The sequence below is a fragment of the Schistocerca nitens genome, chromosome 2, assembly GCF_023898315.1.
Source record: "Schistocerca nitens isolate TAMUIC-IGC-003100 chromosome 2, iqSchNite1.1, whole genome shotgun sequence".
NCBI lineage: Eukaryota > Metazoa > Arthropoda > Insecta > Orthoptera > Acrididae > Schistocerca > Schistocerca nitens.
The window spans coordinates 146,668,767-146,688,577 of NC_064615.1; the positions used below are offsets into that span (position 1 = coordinate 146,668,767).

General features: G+C 43.0%; 1 protein-coding gene across 1 annotated transcript in view; it reads left to right on the top strand.

Moving 5' to 3' along the window:
- LOC126234883 (glutamate receptor 1-like) overlaps positions 1 to 19,811 on the top strand; it is a 150,583-nt gene that overhangs the window by 30,665 nt on the left and 100,107 nt on the right. Inside the window, exon 3 of the mRNA XM_049943623.1 lies at positions 16,010 to 16,352. Coding sequence (XP_049799580.1) covers positions 16,010 to 16,352 — 343 coding nt within the window. The remainder of the gene's footprint in view (positions 1 to 16,009; positions 16,353 to 19,811) is intronic.

Genomic DNA, 19,811 nt, shown 5'->3' on the forward strand with positions numbered 1-19,811 from the left:
CAGTCATGCCATTGATGAATTCATTATTAGTCACGCACCAGGTCAGATAGATAGAACATTCGGCGTTAGCCCGGGAAGACCATACATGTTGGGCGCGCATCCCATAACTGTAACAGAAGACAAAATACAAATAGCTGATAGACAGTTTGACCGAACACCAGGCTTAATGAATCTTATTTTCCTAAGACCAACTAAAAAACCTATAAATTATTCAGTTAGTGATAAGGACACGTACCGTCAAATACTACACATGACTGGTGTACACAAGATCACCAAAAGCCTAACCAACAGGAAGTATAAAACCATTATAAAACCAATACTTGAAGACCAAAACAACAAAGGCGCCAGCAGCGGAGATGGTATTCACATTGGTCTTAAGACAGTGAACAATCGAGTCCCTCAGTATATACTGTATATTATGACGACCCCAACGAACTAATAGATCGACTACGTCTGCTCATGGCATCAGCTGCTGCAGGTAATACAACTCATTCGAATGAAGTTATCTCCATAATCTCTGAGCTTCGAGAAAGAGGTATCATCGAATAAGTATGGAGACCGTAGTTCGAGAACTACACAAACCAGCACGCAAAACATACCCGCGCAGGCATGTCATGATTAAAGGGATGGATGACTTGTGGCAAGCTGATCTTGTAGATATGCGACAATATTCACATGAGAATAATGGCTTCAAATACATTTTAATTGTTATTGATACATACTCCAAATTTGCATGGGCAGTACCAATCAAGACATAAGACCGCATTTGAGAAATCATACCTACCGAACTGGTCAACTGAGATATTTACAGTTTCAAATGTGCAGCGAACGAATCCTAGAACTTATTTATTGAAAGACAGTAAAGGTGAAGAAATTGCAGGCTCCTTCTACACTGAGGAGATGCAGAAGAGCTCACAACCAGATCTTTTTCTCGTGGAGAGAGTCATAAGACGACTTGGAAATAAAGCCCTAGTCAAATGGCTTGGTTTTCCTGCAACACAAAACAGTTGGATTGATGTCAGGGATTTGCTATATAATGAACATTCATCGCCCACAACCACCACAGTAGCCTGACATGCGTGATCGAGGGCACATTAGAGGAGGCGGTGGTGTTCTGGACAAACTACCTTTGGAATTACACATCCCGGGGTATAACTACTGCGGACCTGGGACAAAGCTTCAGAAACGCTTGGCGCGAGGTGATAAGGGAGTGAATCTGCTCGATGAAGCGTGCATGGAACACGACATTGCATACGAAGCAAATAAAGATCTACCAAGTCGTCACATTGCAGATAGGATTTTAGCTGATAAAGCTAAGGCGATACGGAAAAGAAAAGATATTGGTGTAGGTCAACGCATCGCAGCATTCACAGTTGATAAAACCATGCGCGGAAAAATCAAGTTAGGATTAGGAGTGATGAATTTCAAACGCGTTATGAACGCTGCACGTCGCGCACTAAACATGAAGAACAAGAAGGATTGTTTGAAGAAATGTATCCTGACAGCGATGTATGCAGCTAAAAACGCAATGAAGGACAAAGAATCACCAACGAGAAGATCCGTTAAAGCACCTCGCATTCTACCAATACCCAAGACATCTGGCGGTTTTATTCCTTTTCTCATCCCAGCCCTCTCCGCGCTCTCAGCGGTAGGTTCGCTCGCCGGTGGGGCTGCAGCTATCGCTCGAACAGTCAAGAATGCGCAAAACTCGCAAACCCAGTTAGAAGAGGCGAGAAGACATAACCGCATGATGGAAGCAGCAGTCATTGGAAAAGGTCTATACTAGAAACCGTACAAGAAGGGTCTTGGTCTATTCATAAATAAAAAAAAAGCCCAATAGCAGTCCTACCAGATCGACCACTCACAAATACAGACATTCTTAAGTTTGTTAGACATAAATTCAAGATACCAAGATTCCGTGGTGTGTTTATGAGGGATACATTACCTAAGACTATGTGGAAAACTGGTGAATGTGGTATTGTGAATTTAGATGTTGTCGGAGGTCCTGGCACCCACTGGGTGGCGTACGTTATGAAAGACGCTGGAGTAGTCTACTATTTCGACTCCTTTGGTGACCTGCAACCACCCGAAGAATTACAGCAATACTTCACTCACAGAAGACATGTGCTATACAATTATCAACGGTATCAGGACTTTAATACATACCTCTGCGGGCATCTTTGCATCATCTTTCTCTTAACGTTCACAAAGAAGAAGAAGAAAAAGAACAAGAACTAATGTATATAAACAGGACGCTTAAACCTTCATTCATCAGTTGACGTTCAGATGCAATGTCGTACACTTTGACGTTGAAAGGACGGTCATCTGTATTGCGTGCAAATTACTTCCCACCAATTGATTTGAGTGCAGGTCAATGGAGTGTTGCATTGATTGGATTGGAGACGTACAACAGCATCCCGAATATCACAACACTAACAATAAACTGCATCTCGATATTAATGGTGAAAAAGATATTCTTGAAATAGAATCTGGTGCATACGATATTGACGATTTAAACGAACTCTTAAAACAGTCTGGAAAAGGTATTGAACTACGTGCAAACATCAATACACTTAAATCTGAAATAAGGACTCTAAATGCAACGATTGACTTTAACCAGAAACATTCAATAGGACCCCTGCTTGGATTCACAAAAGGGCAGATTTTGAAGAAAGATCCAACTAAATTTTACAAGTCCAATCAGTCTGTGGATATACTCCCAGTCAGCACAATACGTGTCGAGTGTAACATTGCAACGAATTCCTATCTCAACGATACTCTCATTCACACTATTTACGGATTCTTCCCCTCAGTTGCAGCGGGGTATAAGATTGTTGAGACACCTGCCAATGCAATATACCTTCCAGTGACTGCTCAGACATTGGGCTATTTGGAGCTGCGTATTGTGGATCAGAATAATAAACATGTCGACTTTCGCGGTGAGGAAATCATTATACGATTACATCTAAAACAAGATGGGCTTGCGTTATAAAACAAGTGAACGCAATACACAGCGCTCCACTTCGCTACTGAACAGCAAACTGATAACACCTGTGAACTACGAATTTCTTAAATCAGTTGGTCTCAAACCCTGCAATGACGTCATCACTCAATATAACCAATCCAGTAGAGTATGATGACAGAATTATACGTCAAGAATACTTCTCTCATAAATCTTACGCTTCAACCACGTTTAACAAGAATGATGAAATCAGGATTGTCATACAGCACCAGGACACACTCACTCTTCCGTGCAAGAGTTTCATATATCTCGAGGGATCATTCAAGAAAACTGATGGCGCCGATACAGTGGGGTCCAAGCTGACACGCAACGCATTGGCATTCCTCTTCCAAGAGATTCGCTATGAACTGAATGGTTCTGAGATTGATCGTACACGCAATGTTGGCCTAACATCAACCCTTAAAACATACGTCTCGGCATCACCAGCAGATCTGCACAGTTTAGAAAATGCTGGATGGTTCATAGACGATGCGGAGGGTAGAACACCCCAGGAGTACAAGCGATTTACTGCATGCATACCTCTAAAAATACTTATGGAATATTTTGAGGATATGAGACAGATTATTATGAACGCTAAACAGGAACTTATTCTCGTGAGGAGTGCGACAGACAATAACTCGTACATTCAAGGAGCTCAAGAAGAGAATAGGATCACAATCAACAAATTAATATGGAAAATGCCTCACGTCAGTGTATCCGACGAGGAACGATTGAAGCTTTTGAAAGTGTTGAATTCAGGTACATTTCTGTCACTGACCTTCCGCTCATGGGAGATCTTTGAGTATCCAGTGTTACCGACCGCGAGCAGACAAACATGGGCTATTAAGACCGCCAGTCATATTGAGACACCCAGATTCATTATACTTGCGTTTCAGACTGATAGAAGAGCAAATACATCAAACGATTCCACTGTGTTCGATAACTGCAAGTTAACTAATGCCAAAGTCTACCTCAATTCAGAATTCTACCCATATGACAATCTACATCTGCAATGGAATGAAAATGTATACAGCCTCGCGTATGACATGTATGCAAGATTTCGTCCTTCTTACTATGAAATTGCTGAAGGAGAGGGAGGAGGGTGTCTACTGAGTCCTCGTAAGTTCAAAGAGCTTTCACCGATCATTGTAATAGACTGCTCTAAACAGAATGAGATAATTAAGTCTGGACCTATAGACGTTCGAATTGAATTTGAATCATCGACAAATTTCCCAGAACACACCGCTGCATATGCCTTAGTCCTACACGACAGAATAATCAATTACTCACCGCTCACAGGTGTTGTGCAACGAGCTGTATAAATGAAAATGTGCTGTCCTGTGCATTGATCATTTGACGATGGCAACTCAGCCTGTGAAGATCATTGCAGATGTTCAAGGATTCCATGATGGAGAGCGAAGACAATTCGTATTTAAACAAGTTGCTTTTGTGGCCTACACACAAGACGCAGGAATAATTGAAACCTTCTCCGCAAATATTCGATCACCAAGACCGTTCACGCAAGTGAAATCTTGTAAAACACAGACCAGTGCATTGTGGTTAACTAATTTTTATCATGGAATTCACTGGGATGATCCCGGCATACCCTATAAAGATGTGGTGATTGCACTTAAATTATTCGATCACAAGGACACCATCATTTACGTGAAGGGAAAGGACAAAACCTCCTGGATGCGTCAAATATTTAAATTTGCATCTATTCAAGACCTTGAATGGCACGGATGTCCATCCATCCATCGACTGAAGAACGATTACCAAAAAAGTGCTTTTGTATCTGCATATGAGAATGTAAAATTACTTTTCACTTTTATTAGAAATAAATAATAATTTATAAGATTGTTTTTTTCTTTCTATGACATCGAACGTCCCTAGTATTGTAAGTTTATTCTTTTTATATTGTATATGAAGGGTACTGTCTGAGAGAGACACATACCCAGGCCTTTGACGTGGAATGAGTCTACTGTCGTAGTTAGGCGAGGATGACTGTCTCGCGGTCTCCGTCGAAATCGTTTGACACGCGCAGGCGCTGACGTTTTGGTAGGGGTTTGCACCAGTTGCCGGCCTCGCGGTCGCTGTGGAAAGCGTTGCGTCAGATTACGATCTCTAAAGTATCTGTTGACGTAGGACTGTAAGAGATAGCGCTGCAGTGGGCTGTGTGTGGTCGTGACAACTAGCAGAAGTCCGACACTTGTGATTAAAAGCAAGAAACCTTATAACTTTATGCATTGCGATGTGGCTGTATGTACGTATTCTGCATACACACATAAATAAATTTATAATATTTTTAATAAAAAGAATAATCATTATTAAGGTATCAAATAATAACAACATTTTTTTTTTGGAAGGAAATAACTGAGTTTATTATTGAATTCAGAATTTAACATTTTTCACATTATATATAAATATGAGTTTACAGATATAAGATTGGTTTTTAACCAAAAATGTGAAATTCCACATGTTTTTAGATAATTTTTTTAACAATTTTAGATAATTAAGAAATATATATAAGCATTCTCTTCAGATAAATTATATATATATATATATATATATATATATATATATATATATATATATATATATATATATATATAATTTTAAAACTAATGCAGAGGTACTACCCTATCTTACAAAGTAACTAATATCGCTAATGAAGTTCCACCAGAAAAACAAAGCACTTTTAATTAATACCAAACCTATTTGCTTCAAGTCAACGGCTCTAAAAATTTTCGAAAAGAACAACAACAAATTGAATATATATTTTTTTTTCCAAGTAAGTCGATTTAAAGATTTTCAACTACAAGAACAAGGTGAACATATATATTTTTCTTTAAAGTGGACGTCTAGAAACATTTTCCACTAGAGCAAGCAATTGAACATATAGAAAGAATTTAATTAGTGGAACTCATACACTTAAAAACTAGTTCTGGCTGGGTGGCTAGCGGTAGGTGAAACTTACAAACTAAAATCTAAGCTCTATAATGACTAGAAGTGATGCATATATTACGTGAGAAAATTTTATTATTTTTTTTTGTTCATACAGAAGTTAATTGGCTAAATTTATAACCTTTTCATATATATTAATAATGGTCAGCAATATGCGGATATAAAGACTATTTTATTTATTATGATTTTCTTTTTAAAATAATGATTATATTTACATACACACACACACTTAACACAAGTTCGCGCTCATTCGCACACTCAGACATGCATGGAAGCACGCAAACTGATACACGCAACAAAACACTCTCATCAACTATTTACACTATGATAAAAGAGCCATACTATTTCCACACATAGCCCACATTCGTAACATTCACACGCTCATTCCCTCTCTATCACTCAACCAGAGTCCCCCACCCCTACTTTCGTTTCAAGTAAATAGTGTGGGTATGGGAGGGTTCCCACCCCATCCTCACAAATGACTCTTTTATCGTCATGAGGAGACAGTCCGACTTTAGACTGCAGCACAGTGTACACCTCGTGAGCTCGTGATCGAATGCTAGTTTGATGTACCATGTGCGGATGAGCGCCTTCAGCGCTACGACCGTACAGGCACTGCAAATAGTCCCCGACCGTAAGCGCATGAGACGCGATCCGTCTAACACCCTTTGCCCGCCTCAGAGTGCTCCCGTCTACTGTGCGATATGCATACATTTTCGATCTCAGTCCCACAAACTCTACAATTGGTAAACCATTCGACTCGTCTTTCATGAGACCGATAACCTTCTTGTTCTGTGGAACAATACCATAAGGATTATTGATGTCATAAGAAGAGGTGTCGAATTCTTTACCATTGCACCTAATTACTTCATATGGATCACAGTTCTTGATCCAGTAGATAAAGCTGTCTGTATCCATATAAAGTAATTTTGGATCTACGAAATGAGGTTTCGCAAACTCATAGTGGAATCGGTACATGTAGAATTTGGAGATATCGAGTATACACATCCCCAAATAGATGGGTTTCATAAACTCTACTGCAGTCTTCGACATCTCCACAGCAACAAAGTTTTCATTGAAGATGGTGACACGCTTAAAATTTGGCCTGGCTATACATTTTCTCACACCGTAACGCCCTTCCCATGCGGTTCTAATAACAATATCGCGTTCATTTCTTACATTTTGCATAGTTTTCCCGAAAATGGAATTATTCATTAATTTATAAAAGTCTTTTTCAAAATCATTACTCGCGACCGCCCTCTTTTCGGTATTTAGTTCAATATACTCCTTCAACCAGGGGAATTGCTTGAAGGAGATTGCCCGGGTGATTTTAGTGAGCTCCATTCCTAATCTGAGACACTGCTGGAGGTTACGATAATGAATAATATACCTCTGCTTATCCCCAACAGTGGCCATCAGTTTAGGGATGGTGCTTCCTCGTGGAATTTGTTGCTCTGGACATAACGGCAAGTCGCTTGTCTCTCCATGCAAATTATTAGGGTACGCGATGTCTGCCTCAAGCACATACCCTACATCAGAATCGGCCGCAAGACCCAATATCTGTCCATCTAATCCCTTCAATTCGTCTTCAGGCACCCATTGGAACCCTGCAACCGGCAGCGGTTGCTTCATAGCATGCCCGTATAAATTGTTAACATCTAAGTACAAAATGTAACTAGAATCAAGGGATGCGTTGTACTCGACACCCATCCGCGGATTATTTGCCCTGGCGTGTCTGTGAACACATTGACAAAGTCCACCGCGGATCCCTCGCTCAAAAAATAGAAGCATTGAAGCATCAGTCAAAAGTTCAATGCTGCAATCCGTTTTTTTGAGCATAGCGTCCCAGGACAATCCAGGTGCCGTGTAATAAAAGGCAGGATCCAGAGAGTACGTGGTCATACATACACTCCGGAACTTTTCGAAAACATCTGCAAGCAAACGAACGTCCGTGTCCATGTATAACCTTGCATATTCTCCCAAATTGGGGATGTTGAATTCCTGCCAGACATTAACGGCATGCTCATAATCTGTGATAGTTATGGTATCGCCAGTGAGAGTACTGGTAAAAGAAGTTATGCCCGGAAGCCCGGTTTCATTGAGTTTTGCCATACAATCAAGATACTCGTACGGGAAAACTCCTTTCCTCGTCGCAAGTTGAAACTTTTCCTCATCGGTAAATGCAGATCGAGTGATATGCATATCATTCCGAGGTAGAGTCTCAATCAGTTTCTGGAGCGAAGTTTGCATAAATCGTAGAGAGTCAAGGAAGCGGAGCGTAATTTTCGGCGTCATTCGTTTTGAAAAAGAAATGTACTTTTCAACACTTTCAGGTAGGATATTGACCTGATCATTCTTCATACCGAACTTAGCCAAGTGCTCAATGAGAAAATGAGCGTCATACCCGCTCAGATTATGAAAAAAGACGGGTATGTGTGTAGGTAACTGATACTTCAAGTTGCATGCATTGTGGGCTGCACCGCGGAACTTACCCGTAAGATGACAATGGTCTCTACGAGGAGTCTCCGCTTTTCTATCTAAGACCAGCCCGCAAATATGACAATTAACAGCCTTTTCATACAAGTCATCATTTTCCTTTGATTTGGTCATGGGAATATTGATGCTGTAGAGCTTGTGAACTTGCCAAGAAAGTTTTTCAAGCTCTGTGAGAAGCCAAACCGCCGGGTCGTTCCCTACATAAGACTGATAACTATTAAGTTTACAATCATATGCGCATACAACTTGGAACGCAGCCGCATAAGGTACGTGTTTTTGTGTGAAGGTTGTGTGTGAGGCTACGGGGTTCCCTTCACAACGAGTAATAGGAGCCAGCAAGCATTCAAAATCGGCGTACACAACAAAAGGACAACGCTGCTGGTGGTGAGCATTTTTAAATTTAATGAAGTTATTTTCTTCAGTGGGCATAACAACACGTACCGGGTCCTTGCATGCACAATCTAATAGATGTGTTGCTAATAACTCTTGAGATGAAAAATAATTCAAACACCTTATACAAATATGTTGTTTATGATCATTTTTACTTAACTGGGAGGAAATGAGTCGGGACATGTCTTTGATCCAGACGTAGTGATAATTATCACGTTCGGAGAAGAGCAGTATGTTGACATGCAACTCTCGCTCACCTGCAAATTTTGAGAAATGGAGGGGGCCTACTACTGTATGCTTGTTCTGCTCATCTGACTTGCTTTTCTTCTTCTCCAGACCATAAACGTGTACCGATATTGCGGTATTCTGAGCCTCAAACTTATGTATGTCCTGGATTCTTAAAGGGAACTCTATTCCGTCAAAGTTATACTGTCTCTTAATATCTTTGACTTTGTAACTGCTGGGACGCTCGGGATGATGTTTGTAATTGTAATTACTCTCGCAAGCCAGGACTGACCATGCAAAACACGCATTATCATTGTTATTTTGAACATTAATGCACGCATGCTTTTTCTCAATATCTATAGGGAGTTTAATATAACTGGACCCTCCATTCATTGGATCATAGACATGTATATGGATGTCGAGGTGTGGTATACTGCTGAGCGCTTTAGCGGATCCACGTACTTCCATCTCGGAAAATCGGGCCATAATAGCGCTCAAGGTGGATTCTCGATACCACTCAGCAATCGATGTGCTCCGAGAAATAACGCCAATGTCACCCCATATATAATGCAGAGTAGCCGTCTCCGCGTCACCTTGTTGTTTAGGGGGGTGACTCAGTTCACAGCATAACACAGCACTGCATTTAAAGGCGTTAAATTCCGGATCTTCTAAGAGTTTGAGGAGCTCGGTCTCCAAGACGGGGAGGCACGCCTCCAAAAACCTTACAGGATCGCGATACCTCCCGCCTGGATTCTCAATTCTGGTGAAAGAGATTCGCCCCTCAAACGCTCTAGCAACTGCTGAGTATTCTAAGGGAGTCATTACGCCGTTATTCTGATCGAAGTCGTTATCGATAGGACGGGGAAGAGAACTACCGCTAGCCATAAGGAAATTACTATTATTACTGTTGCTACAACTAGGAGTCCACCCGATAGATGAACGGGCTGGTGATGGGTGATCGTAATCATCATCATTTGCGGTGAGAGGTATACGTCTCGGAACGCATACCTTGCGTGGGCGGCGGCGGTGAGCTGCTGCTTCTAGAGGAGGAGGGGGTGACAGCCGGTTTGAAGGGCCAGGCTGTGGCGACGGCGGACGGGCTGCGCAGCCAAACGGTTGCGACAGCGCTGGGGGAGGAGGTGGCGCGTGTTCTGCATCTGTCTCCCGCGAAGCCCTTATAGGGGCTACGCAAGGCGCGGCGTGTCTTTGCGGTTCGGTGCGCCCGAGTCCCGCCCCCGCAACCACCGCTCTAGGAACACGGCCTACACCGTGTGATATACCTGTAAGATAAATAATGAAAAAAAAATTAATTTAGTGTTGTATATTTAAAAGAGCGATAAATACTAACAATAAGAGTAGATAATGGCGGTTATGTGAAGGAATGTTAATGTTCAAAATTATTCACCTTCTCCGCTCTGGCTCCATGGTTTGAGCAACTCATTACCAAAATCAAGTAGATCCTCAAACCACTCAGGTAGGTTGATCTCCTCCTCAAACGGGTCAGGCAGGTTGGTCTCCTCCTCCTCTAAAGACTGAGTGTCCTGTGTGGCGGACGCTGTTTGAACGCTACCGTCGCCTCCTTGAACGTTTTGGGTGGTTGAATCGAATGCTGAATTAGGCGCATCTACAAAGAAAAGGCCGGTTTATGAGGATTAAATGTATACAATCAGGAAACGGGTATATATTAGTTGAAATTAATTAAGTTTAAGAAGTATGTTTGTATTATAAATGTACTTACATTCGAGCTGCGCTTGAGTCCTTTCCATCTCGATCTGATTGTCTAGATCCGCAATGATTTGATGGGAGAAATCTGGAAAGATGGAGAAGACTGAATATAATCCGGAACACACAGAACAAGTGGAGGAGCGATCTTTATAGAGAGCATTATAAAAGATATGTAGCACTCATACTCAGAATTAAAGGGTGTAGATATCAGAATACTGAAAATGTACTTACCATGGACTGGAACTTCATCCACATGAGCACGTTTGATGCTGCTGCTGTCACTGGTGGGTCGTGATCGTTTCATTTTTGCACGTTTAATTACGAAGACGTGACAAGTATTGGATGAATGAAGTATACGAGCAGTGTGAGAGTGAGGTGGGCCGTGCACGGATTTATATAGGTCCTGCCTAGCGTGTGTATGTATGCGCGGGGTTGTGACATAGAGAGAGAGAGAACTCTCTCTATGTCGCAACCCCGCGCCGGTAATAAAGACTAGAGAGTCAACCCTTGCCGGATACACTGCGTGCGACCTTGTTGTTGTCTACTAACGATGCTTCTCTCTCTATGTCACAAACCGCTACGGTAATAACAATTAGAGAGGCACCACGTGCCGGATACATTGCGTGCGACCTTCGACTAACGATGCTTTGGAAGGGTGAAGGTGTTATGAAAACAGTTCATAATGACTCTGACGTCACGGCCGCCATCATGGATAACGGTATTTTGGAATAGAACCGGTCTGGAATAGAACCGGCCCGGTTACAATACTCTTAACTTTCTCCCACATCATTAATATCATTATACTAATCATCCTTATATCGGACATGATTCATTCAAACAAGTACCTCCTCATCTACATGTCAATCAACACTTTTTCCTGTTTCTGACAACCAACAGTTGTCATTTAACTCGAATTCTTTGCGATTTGTCTCATATTTCATTACGCCTGAAAAAATGCTACAGCATTGGATAGGAGTCTTTACTGATACTAATTAGCTAATATTTTGATGTACGTTCCTTTCAGATCTGGCATTTATCTTCATTATTTCATGCACTATAATTTCGATAGTCTGTTCGTACTGAATAATTTCACTGATCATGGCTTCTTCCGTATTTCAGTATCTACTTTAACATTAAGTTCAATTTCAGTTTGTTTACCGAGTAAGGTGGCGCAATGGTTAGCACACTAGACGCGCATTCTGGAGGACGACGGTTCAATCCCGCGTCCGGCCATCCTAAATTAGGTTTTCCATGGTTTCCCAAATCGCTCCAGGCAAATGCCGGGATGGTTCCTTTGAAAGGGCACGGCCAACTTCCTTTCCCGTCCTTCGCCAATCCGATGACCTCCCTGTTTGGTCTCTTCCCTCAAACAACCCCAACTCTATTTTCCTAGCGATGATATACCTCTATACAGCATCAATCGTGAACAGCCTTAGGGAGCTTTCAGTGTTGTCCACTACGTCATTTATATTTCTTATTATCAGAACTGTTCCTGCAACACTCCCTTGACGTACGACGAAGTTCCTTTTGTGTCTGAAGACTTCTATTTGTTGAGAGTGACATGTTGTGTTACATCTGCTAGGAACTCTTCATTTCAATCAAAGAGCACCTCTGATATTAGTTACACTCGTAATATGTTCATTAGGCGAAAGCTTGAAATGTCTATGAGTCATTGGACACGGCATCAAATTGGGCGCCGATTTCTAGTGATAATTATCTGTAGACTTTATGTTGATTCTTCCTAAGAAACATTTAAGCCTCCAGAAAGGTGACAACATGCGAGCGTAAGATACAAAATTCTGCAAGTATTTGACTTCAGTGACACTGACCTATAGTTGTGTGTGCTGTTAGACAACTTTTCTTGAAAACAGGAATGGGCTTTTTCCTATCACTTCGACAGCTTCGTTCCTTCAGCAGCATACAGTAGAATGCTACTAGAAGTCAGTTCTTTCGCATTCTACAAGCAGAATCCTAAAGTTATACCATCAGGCCAAGTAGCGTGGTTTTCGGTTGGGCTGTTTTATTCAGAGTCTATCCCGGAGTCAGTTCTATATACATCTGCTATTTCTCGTACGACTCTTGAAAGGAGAATCCCCCCCCCCCCCTCGACACACAGACACAAACATATATATGGCTGGGACAGTGGTCAACGCCCTCCTAGAAGTAAAATAATCTCGGTCACCCAATGTGACCAATATTTTAGTTAACTTTCCCTGGGATTTTCAGCTGGAAATCCCTCGCAGCTAGGTTCGCTCTGCCCCATTCCAAGTCTACTGGGACATCTGTCTGGAAGGAAGAATTCTGCAACAGCCCAACCCACCCTTCCACGTTTGGAAAAAGCGTTATACAATATTACAAGCTGTTCGACTTTATTCCTCTGAGCAGATTTCTTTTTCCTCACAAATGTACCAACATAGCCATCCGATGATGAGTCCAGTATTCCTGTGGAAATCCTGATTCTTAGCATAACATGAGAATTATTATAATTACTCAGAATATGAAGGTTCTACGACTGTTGTTACTACTGTGGTCTTCAGTCTCAAGACTGGTTTGACTCTGCTCTGTCTTATACAAGCCTCTTTATCTCCAAGAAACTACTGCAACCCACATATTTTTGAACCTGCTTACTGTACTCGTCTTTGATCTCTCTCTGATTCTTCCTTGTTTACGTTGTGTACTGAGTGTTTAAGATGCCTCCGATAATCGTGAGTCCCGCCGACTGTGAATTACGGACTGTTATAAGATTGCTTAGTGCTAAAGGCCAAGAAGAGATCGATATTCATCGTGAGATCTGTGCAGGTTACGGAGAAAACATTATCAGTGATGGAATGGTAAGAAAGTGGGTGAGATCATTTAAAGATGGCCGCACAAATGTGCATGATAAACAACAGAGTGGGCGTCCTTCGGTCGTTAATGAAAGTTTGGTGCAGGAAGTAAGTGGACAATAAGGTGAGAGAAAACAGACGCTTTACGACTTCCTCCTTGCGGGATGGCTTCGTAACGTTTTTCGTAGTGTTTTTTATGGCATTGTGACCGAGCACTTGAATTAGGGCCTGCCGAAAAATGTGCGCACGTTGGGTACCGAAAATGTTGACGGATGTGCACAAAAACGTTTAGACAGTGCATTGACTTTCCTTGAGCGGTACCACAACGACGGTGATGAATTCTTAAGCCAAATTGCTACGGGCGATGAAACAGGTGGCCTACGTCACACCAGAGTCAAAGCAACAGTCCATGGAAGTTGAGCAAGGGCATCGTTTTGCTGCAAGACAATGCCCGTCAGCATGTGGCGAATCAGACCAAAGATCTGATTACATCTTTTCGATGGGAAACTCTAGATCAGGGCTTTTCAACGTGTGGTCTGCGGACCCCTTAGGGGTCCGCCAGCTCTTTCTAGGGGGTCCGCGGCCACCCTTCACCAAATCGTGTAAAATAATGAGTAAAATTATTGAATAAAAATGTGAAACTCAAATTCAATACTATTTTTTTCGTGTAAAAAACGTGTACTTTTACTTCAGGTCGTTTTCCCAAGCAGCCTTTGCGGTTCCTAAGTGAGAACGCATACACAGTTTATTGTCGGAGAATGCGGCTTCTCTGATCGACTGTTTCGCAACAATAAGGGGGTCGTTTGTGCGCCGGCTCACGGCGGTAGATGCGCTGAAACCTTTTACGCATGCGCGGAGCGAGCTTTGTCGACCAATCACAGCGCTCGCTGGCCCCTATGCGGCCGCAGGCATCATTAAATGTTAAACTTGCTTTGTCAGTGCACTACCAATTTCTTAAGTCGATTTTTGACCTTCAAGTTGTTTTCATTCATCTTTAAACCAAATACTATTGGTACAACGGGGCGGGGGGGGGGGGGGCGAGAGGGGGGGGGGGGTTCATTGGGAAAGTGGAACTTGCATTAAGAAGCTTTCAGTTCCCATAGGTTTCGCTCTGAAATTTAAAGTTACTGTGCTCTTGACTGACTTGGGGTCCGCCATGTATTTTCGACTGAAGAAGGGGTCCACCAGCTGAAAAGGTTGGGAAGCCCTGCTCTAGATCATCCTCCGTACATCCCCGACTTGCGCCCAGTGACTACCATCTGTTCCTGCAGTTGAAGAAAAACCTGGGCGGTGAACGTCTTCAAGACGATGACGAAGTCAAAACAGTGGTGATGCAGTGGTTAACAAATTAGGCAGAAGGCTTCTATGAGGAGGGTATTCAAAAACTGGTACAACTTCATGACAAGTGCCTCAATACTGACGGAAATTATGTAGAAAAGTAGATTACATTACAGGCTTTCATGTAAAAATGAAATTATTGAGATATCTTAGCACGTCTTTTTTTCAATTTCAAAACGATACTTACTTGAAAAACACGTGTGGTGTGCGTACTGTAAGACCTTCGGTACACACACCATCAGATTATTTGACTTGTCGCTCTAACGAAGTAGGCGAGTGTCAGGAATATGTCTCGTGGTCTTATCGTGGCGTGTTTATCTTCTGCCGTTAGGTCAGACGATAGAAATGCCACTTGCGCGCTTAGAGTAGCAGATTGACCGTGACCAACTTTAAACAGAACTTGATTAATTTTCACACACATTTATTAAAATAATAAGAAACATAAAATTGCTTAACTTGGTTCTGGATGCTATTTACAATTGACAATCTGAAGTTCACCTGGTCTTGGTACGTTAATCTTATTCTCACATATCTCTGATACTCGACAAAGTGTCTATACATTTCTCTTCATGGCTATGTACAGGAATATGGTAATCTTATTGGGCGCAGACTGAAACTTGACTATAGACTGGTACAGACTAATGCAGACTGGTACAGACTGGTGCAGACAAATGCAGACCGACTAATCGGAGGTCTGTACACTCGTTATAATACCTCGAACATTCAGGTATCACTGCGCGAGTGTGATCCGCGAGGAGAAAAGGTTCTACGTTAGCAGCAATCTCATTGGCTGGGTTACATATTAATACGCGGATCGGCGAAAGCAGAATTTGGTCCGTCTCTAAGACAGCGCCATCTCGTAGTGCGGAGACGGACCAGCGCTGCGCCTGCACTGTTGTGCTTAGCGGGGCGCGTTCTATTGGGAAAGTTGTGTACGCGCTGACTACGTGAAACTACGTACACAACAACACGTCTCGTAATTTTTCAGTTTTAATCCTGCTACTAGTTTATACGAAAATTACATCTGAGTTTTGTTTGCTCACAGAAAAACGCGACGTGGCGTGTGGATGACTACGCAGTGGACAGGTGGGGCTCGATATGGGACAACGGCTCCGGAAACGGCCTGCTGGGCGCCGTGGCGATGGGTGAGGCGGACGCAGCTTACGCGGCCGTGTACCGCTGGTTCCCCGAGTACCTGTTCGTCGACTACACGCGGCCCTACCTGCGCGCCGGCATCGCCTGCATGGCACCGCGGCCGCGCACGCGGCCCGGCTGGCAGGTGCCCGTGCTGCCCTTCTCGCCTCTCCTCTGGGCCGCCGTCTGGGCCTCCGTGGTGCTCGCCACACTCGCACTCTACTCTGCCAGGAGGACGTCCAACTGGGTGCTCGGTGAGCTACAGCTGCGTCAAGCAGTGCCGTCTTTTGTCTAACTCCAGGCATCTTGAAATATCACCAGCATTGAACGGGGCTCAAACTCAGTGCTAGATATACACTAAAGCGCGCGTCATTTATGACGGCGGCCGAGTTTAGGTTCGTTCTGCGCATCTCACAAAACTCAGTGAGCCAATGAACAGAGAACGACGTTGCCAGAGCTCGACTGCAGTGCAGAGCATGGACGAGTGTCTTCAGTTTTACAAACGTTCAGTCATAAATAAAGTAATAGCAGAAAGCAATACCTTGATAGCAGACTTTCTTTTATAGAAAGTTTGGCAAAAAGCATTCTTTATACCAATTGCTTCATATTCTATTAATGGATTAAACCAAACAAGCCATAAGCCTCCTAATTCAGGCGATAGCAAGGAAAGGTGTTTGAAATGGCTTCGAGCACTATGGGACTTAACTTCTGAGGTCATCAGTCCCCTAGAACTTAGAACTACTTAAACCTAACCAACCTAAGGACATCACACACAACCATGCCCGAGGCAGGATTCGAACCTGCGACCGTAGCGATCGCTCGGTTCCAGACTGTAGCGCCTAGAACCGCTCGGGCACTCCGGCCGACGAAAGGTGTTTGTATCAATCTCACGAACCGCTTTTTCGCAATAAAGAACAGCGGTAATTGTTTATTTCCTGTTGCACTTCGACGGAGCGTGACTAATTCATAGTCATACCAAGAGTGTTTGTCGGTATTTTGCGTGACGTTTCAGTCTCCTCAAGGAGCTTCTTGGCTAATGAGTTGCATTAGCGTAATGGTTAACGTGATAGGCTGCTGAGTGAAAGGTTATGAATTCAAACCTTGTGCAGTGCTTAATATTTTCTTTATTTAAAAACAAAATCGAAGTGTCTTACTTCATGAGTTTTATTCGTTTGAAAGTAATTTTTTGAAATTTCTAGTGCTTTGTCTCTTCATTAACCCTTTCGCTGCTACAGAGACGTGCTCCCCGCATTCCACGCTGTGCGCGATTTTGTCATCACTGCACTGCTCGCCTGTGCAGACACATGGTGTTCCGACTGCTTTGACACACTTATCATTCGATATAACAAAAACTATGTGGCCCAAAAATTTGATTTTTACACATCTTCTTGACTGATACCTTCCCCCCATGAATGACTTATTTAGTTTCTATGTTCAACGCAGTTATTGTGCAACATTAAATGTAGTAAACCATAGAACGAAATTTTGAAGAGTTTGTAGAGGTAAAAGTCCATAGCGTATACTTTCCGTATGGTCGATTTTAGTTGCCACAATGTTGAGAATGAAATGTGGACAAGATACTTAAATTTCATATAAAATTTACTGTATAACAACATCTCATTTAATTTAACTACCAGATAGGTCTCGTATGTAATATTGAGAAATATCCCGTCTTTCGCGACTGTAATAAAAGTTTTATTTACACTGAGCAGTGATGACGAAATCGCGCACAGCGCGGAATGCGGGGAGCATGTCTTTGTAGCAGCGAAAGGGTTAATGCGGCCGTGGTGGCTTTACTTCATGAACTGCGCGCTCCCCCCTAAACGTAAGTTTCCGAACTATACTATACTATGGCGCTGCTTCTCCTGGTGCGTGCGTCGTGTGCAACTGGCAACGCAGCAATCTCCCGCGTCTGGGCGGGCATGCGCGAGCCGCCAAGATAAAAGAATTGAACTATAGTGGACCGACTTTCTCCCACACAATAAGCCCTATCTTATCTGAAGTACGTAAAGCGTCACAAACGCAAGGCATTTTTCCAGAAAGACTAAAATATGCCAATCCCAAACCTCTCCATCATACAGGTAAATGTAAATGTCGTGTGACTAGGGCCTCCCGCCGGGTAGACAGTCCGCCAGGTGCAAGTCTTTAGATTTGACGCCACTTCGGTGACTTGCCCGTCGATAGGGATGATATGATGATGATTAGGACAACACAACAACCAGTCCCTGAGCGGAGAAAATGTCCGACCCATCCGGGAATCGAACCCGGGACCTTACGATTGACATTCTATAGCGCTGAACAGTTTTGTCCCGTTTTGTTCGTTGTTGATCCTTGTGTTTGGTCGTTGCGGGCGTCACATGACATACGTTCAAATTTGTTTATTGATCCTTTCACTCACTTTTTTTATTACAGAGGCCAACAGTTCTCTGACCGAATACCACTCAGCTACGGGGGCCGGACATCATAAAGGTGATGAGAGAGATGTCAAGAACTACCGACCTCTTTCTCTGCCGACATTTTTTTCCTGAGTTTTTCAAAATATGATGTATTCTAGAACATCGTCTCACCTGAACAACAGTAAAATTCCCAACAGATCACAGTTTGCATTTATGAAGAGCTGTTCTGCTGATAATGGAATTTATATGTTCAGTCACTACATTTTACAATCATTAAACAATAACACTGCTCATGTTAATATTTTCTCCGATGCATCTAAGGCTCTGGACCCTGTGAATCACAATATTCTCCTACATAAACTTAAGTTCTGTGGGACTGGACTAATTGTACAGCCAATCAGTGAATTCCAGCCAAAAGTATGCAGAAAGTAGTACTTAGTACGTCAACTAATATACACTCATGCTAATAAATTACGGATAATTGCAGTATATGGTGCCACACAACATGGCACTACACAAAACTGACGCTAGATCTGTAAGTCCACGATGTGGCTGATAAGTTGAGAAAAGCTTCCCGAAATACATGTGCTACAAAACGCCACTGTTTCCAGCGCATGTACCGCGACATCAATATGGGATATCATCACCATGCACACGTACACAGGCCGCACAACGAGTTGGCGTACTCTGGATCAGGTGGTCGAGCAGCTGCTGGGGTATAGCCTCCCATTCTTGCACCAGTGCCCGTCGGAGCTCTTGAAGGTCCTAGGGGTTTCAAGACGTGCAGCGATACGTCTACCGTGACCATCCCAGACGTGCTCGATGGGGTTTAGGTCTGGAGAACAGACAGGCATCTCCATTCGTCTGATATCTTCTGTTTCAAGGTACTCCTCCACGACGGCAGCTCGGTAGGGCCGTGCGTTACCATCCACCAGGAGGAAGGTTGGACCGACTGCACACATGAAAAGGCGGACATACTGGTGCAAAATGACGTCCCGATACACCTGCCCTGTTACAGTTCCTCTCTCAAAGACATGCAGGGGTGTACGTGCACCAATCATAATCTCACCCCACATCATCAAACCACGGCCTCCATACAGGTTCCTTTCAAGGAGATTAAGGGGTTGGTATCTGATTCCTGGTTCACGCCAGATGAAAACCCAGCGATAATCACTTTTCAGGCTATACCTGGACTCTTCTGTGAACATAACCTGGGACCACTGTTCCAATGACCATGTACTGTGTTCTTGACACCAGGATTTACGGTTTCTCCTGTGACCAGGGGTCAGTGGAATGCTTCTTGCAGATCTCCAGGCT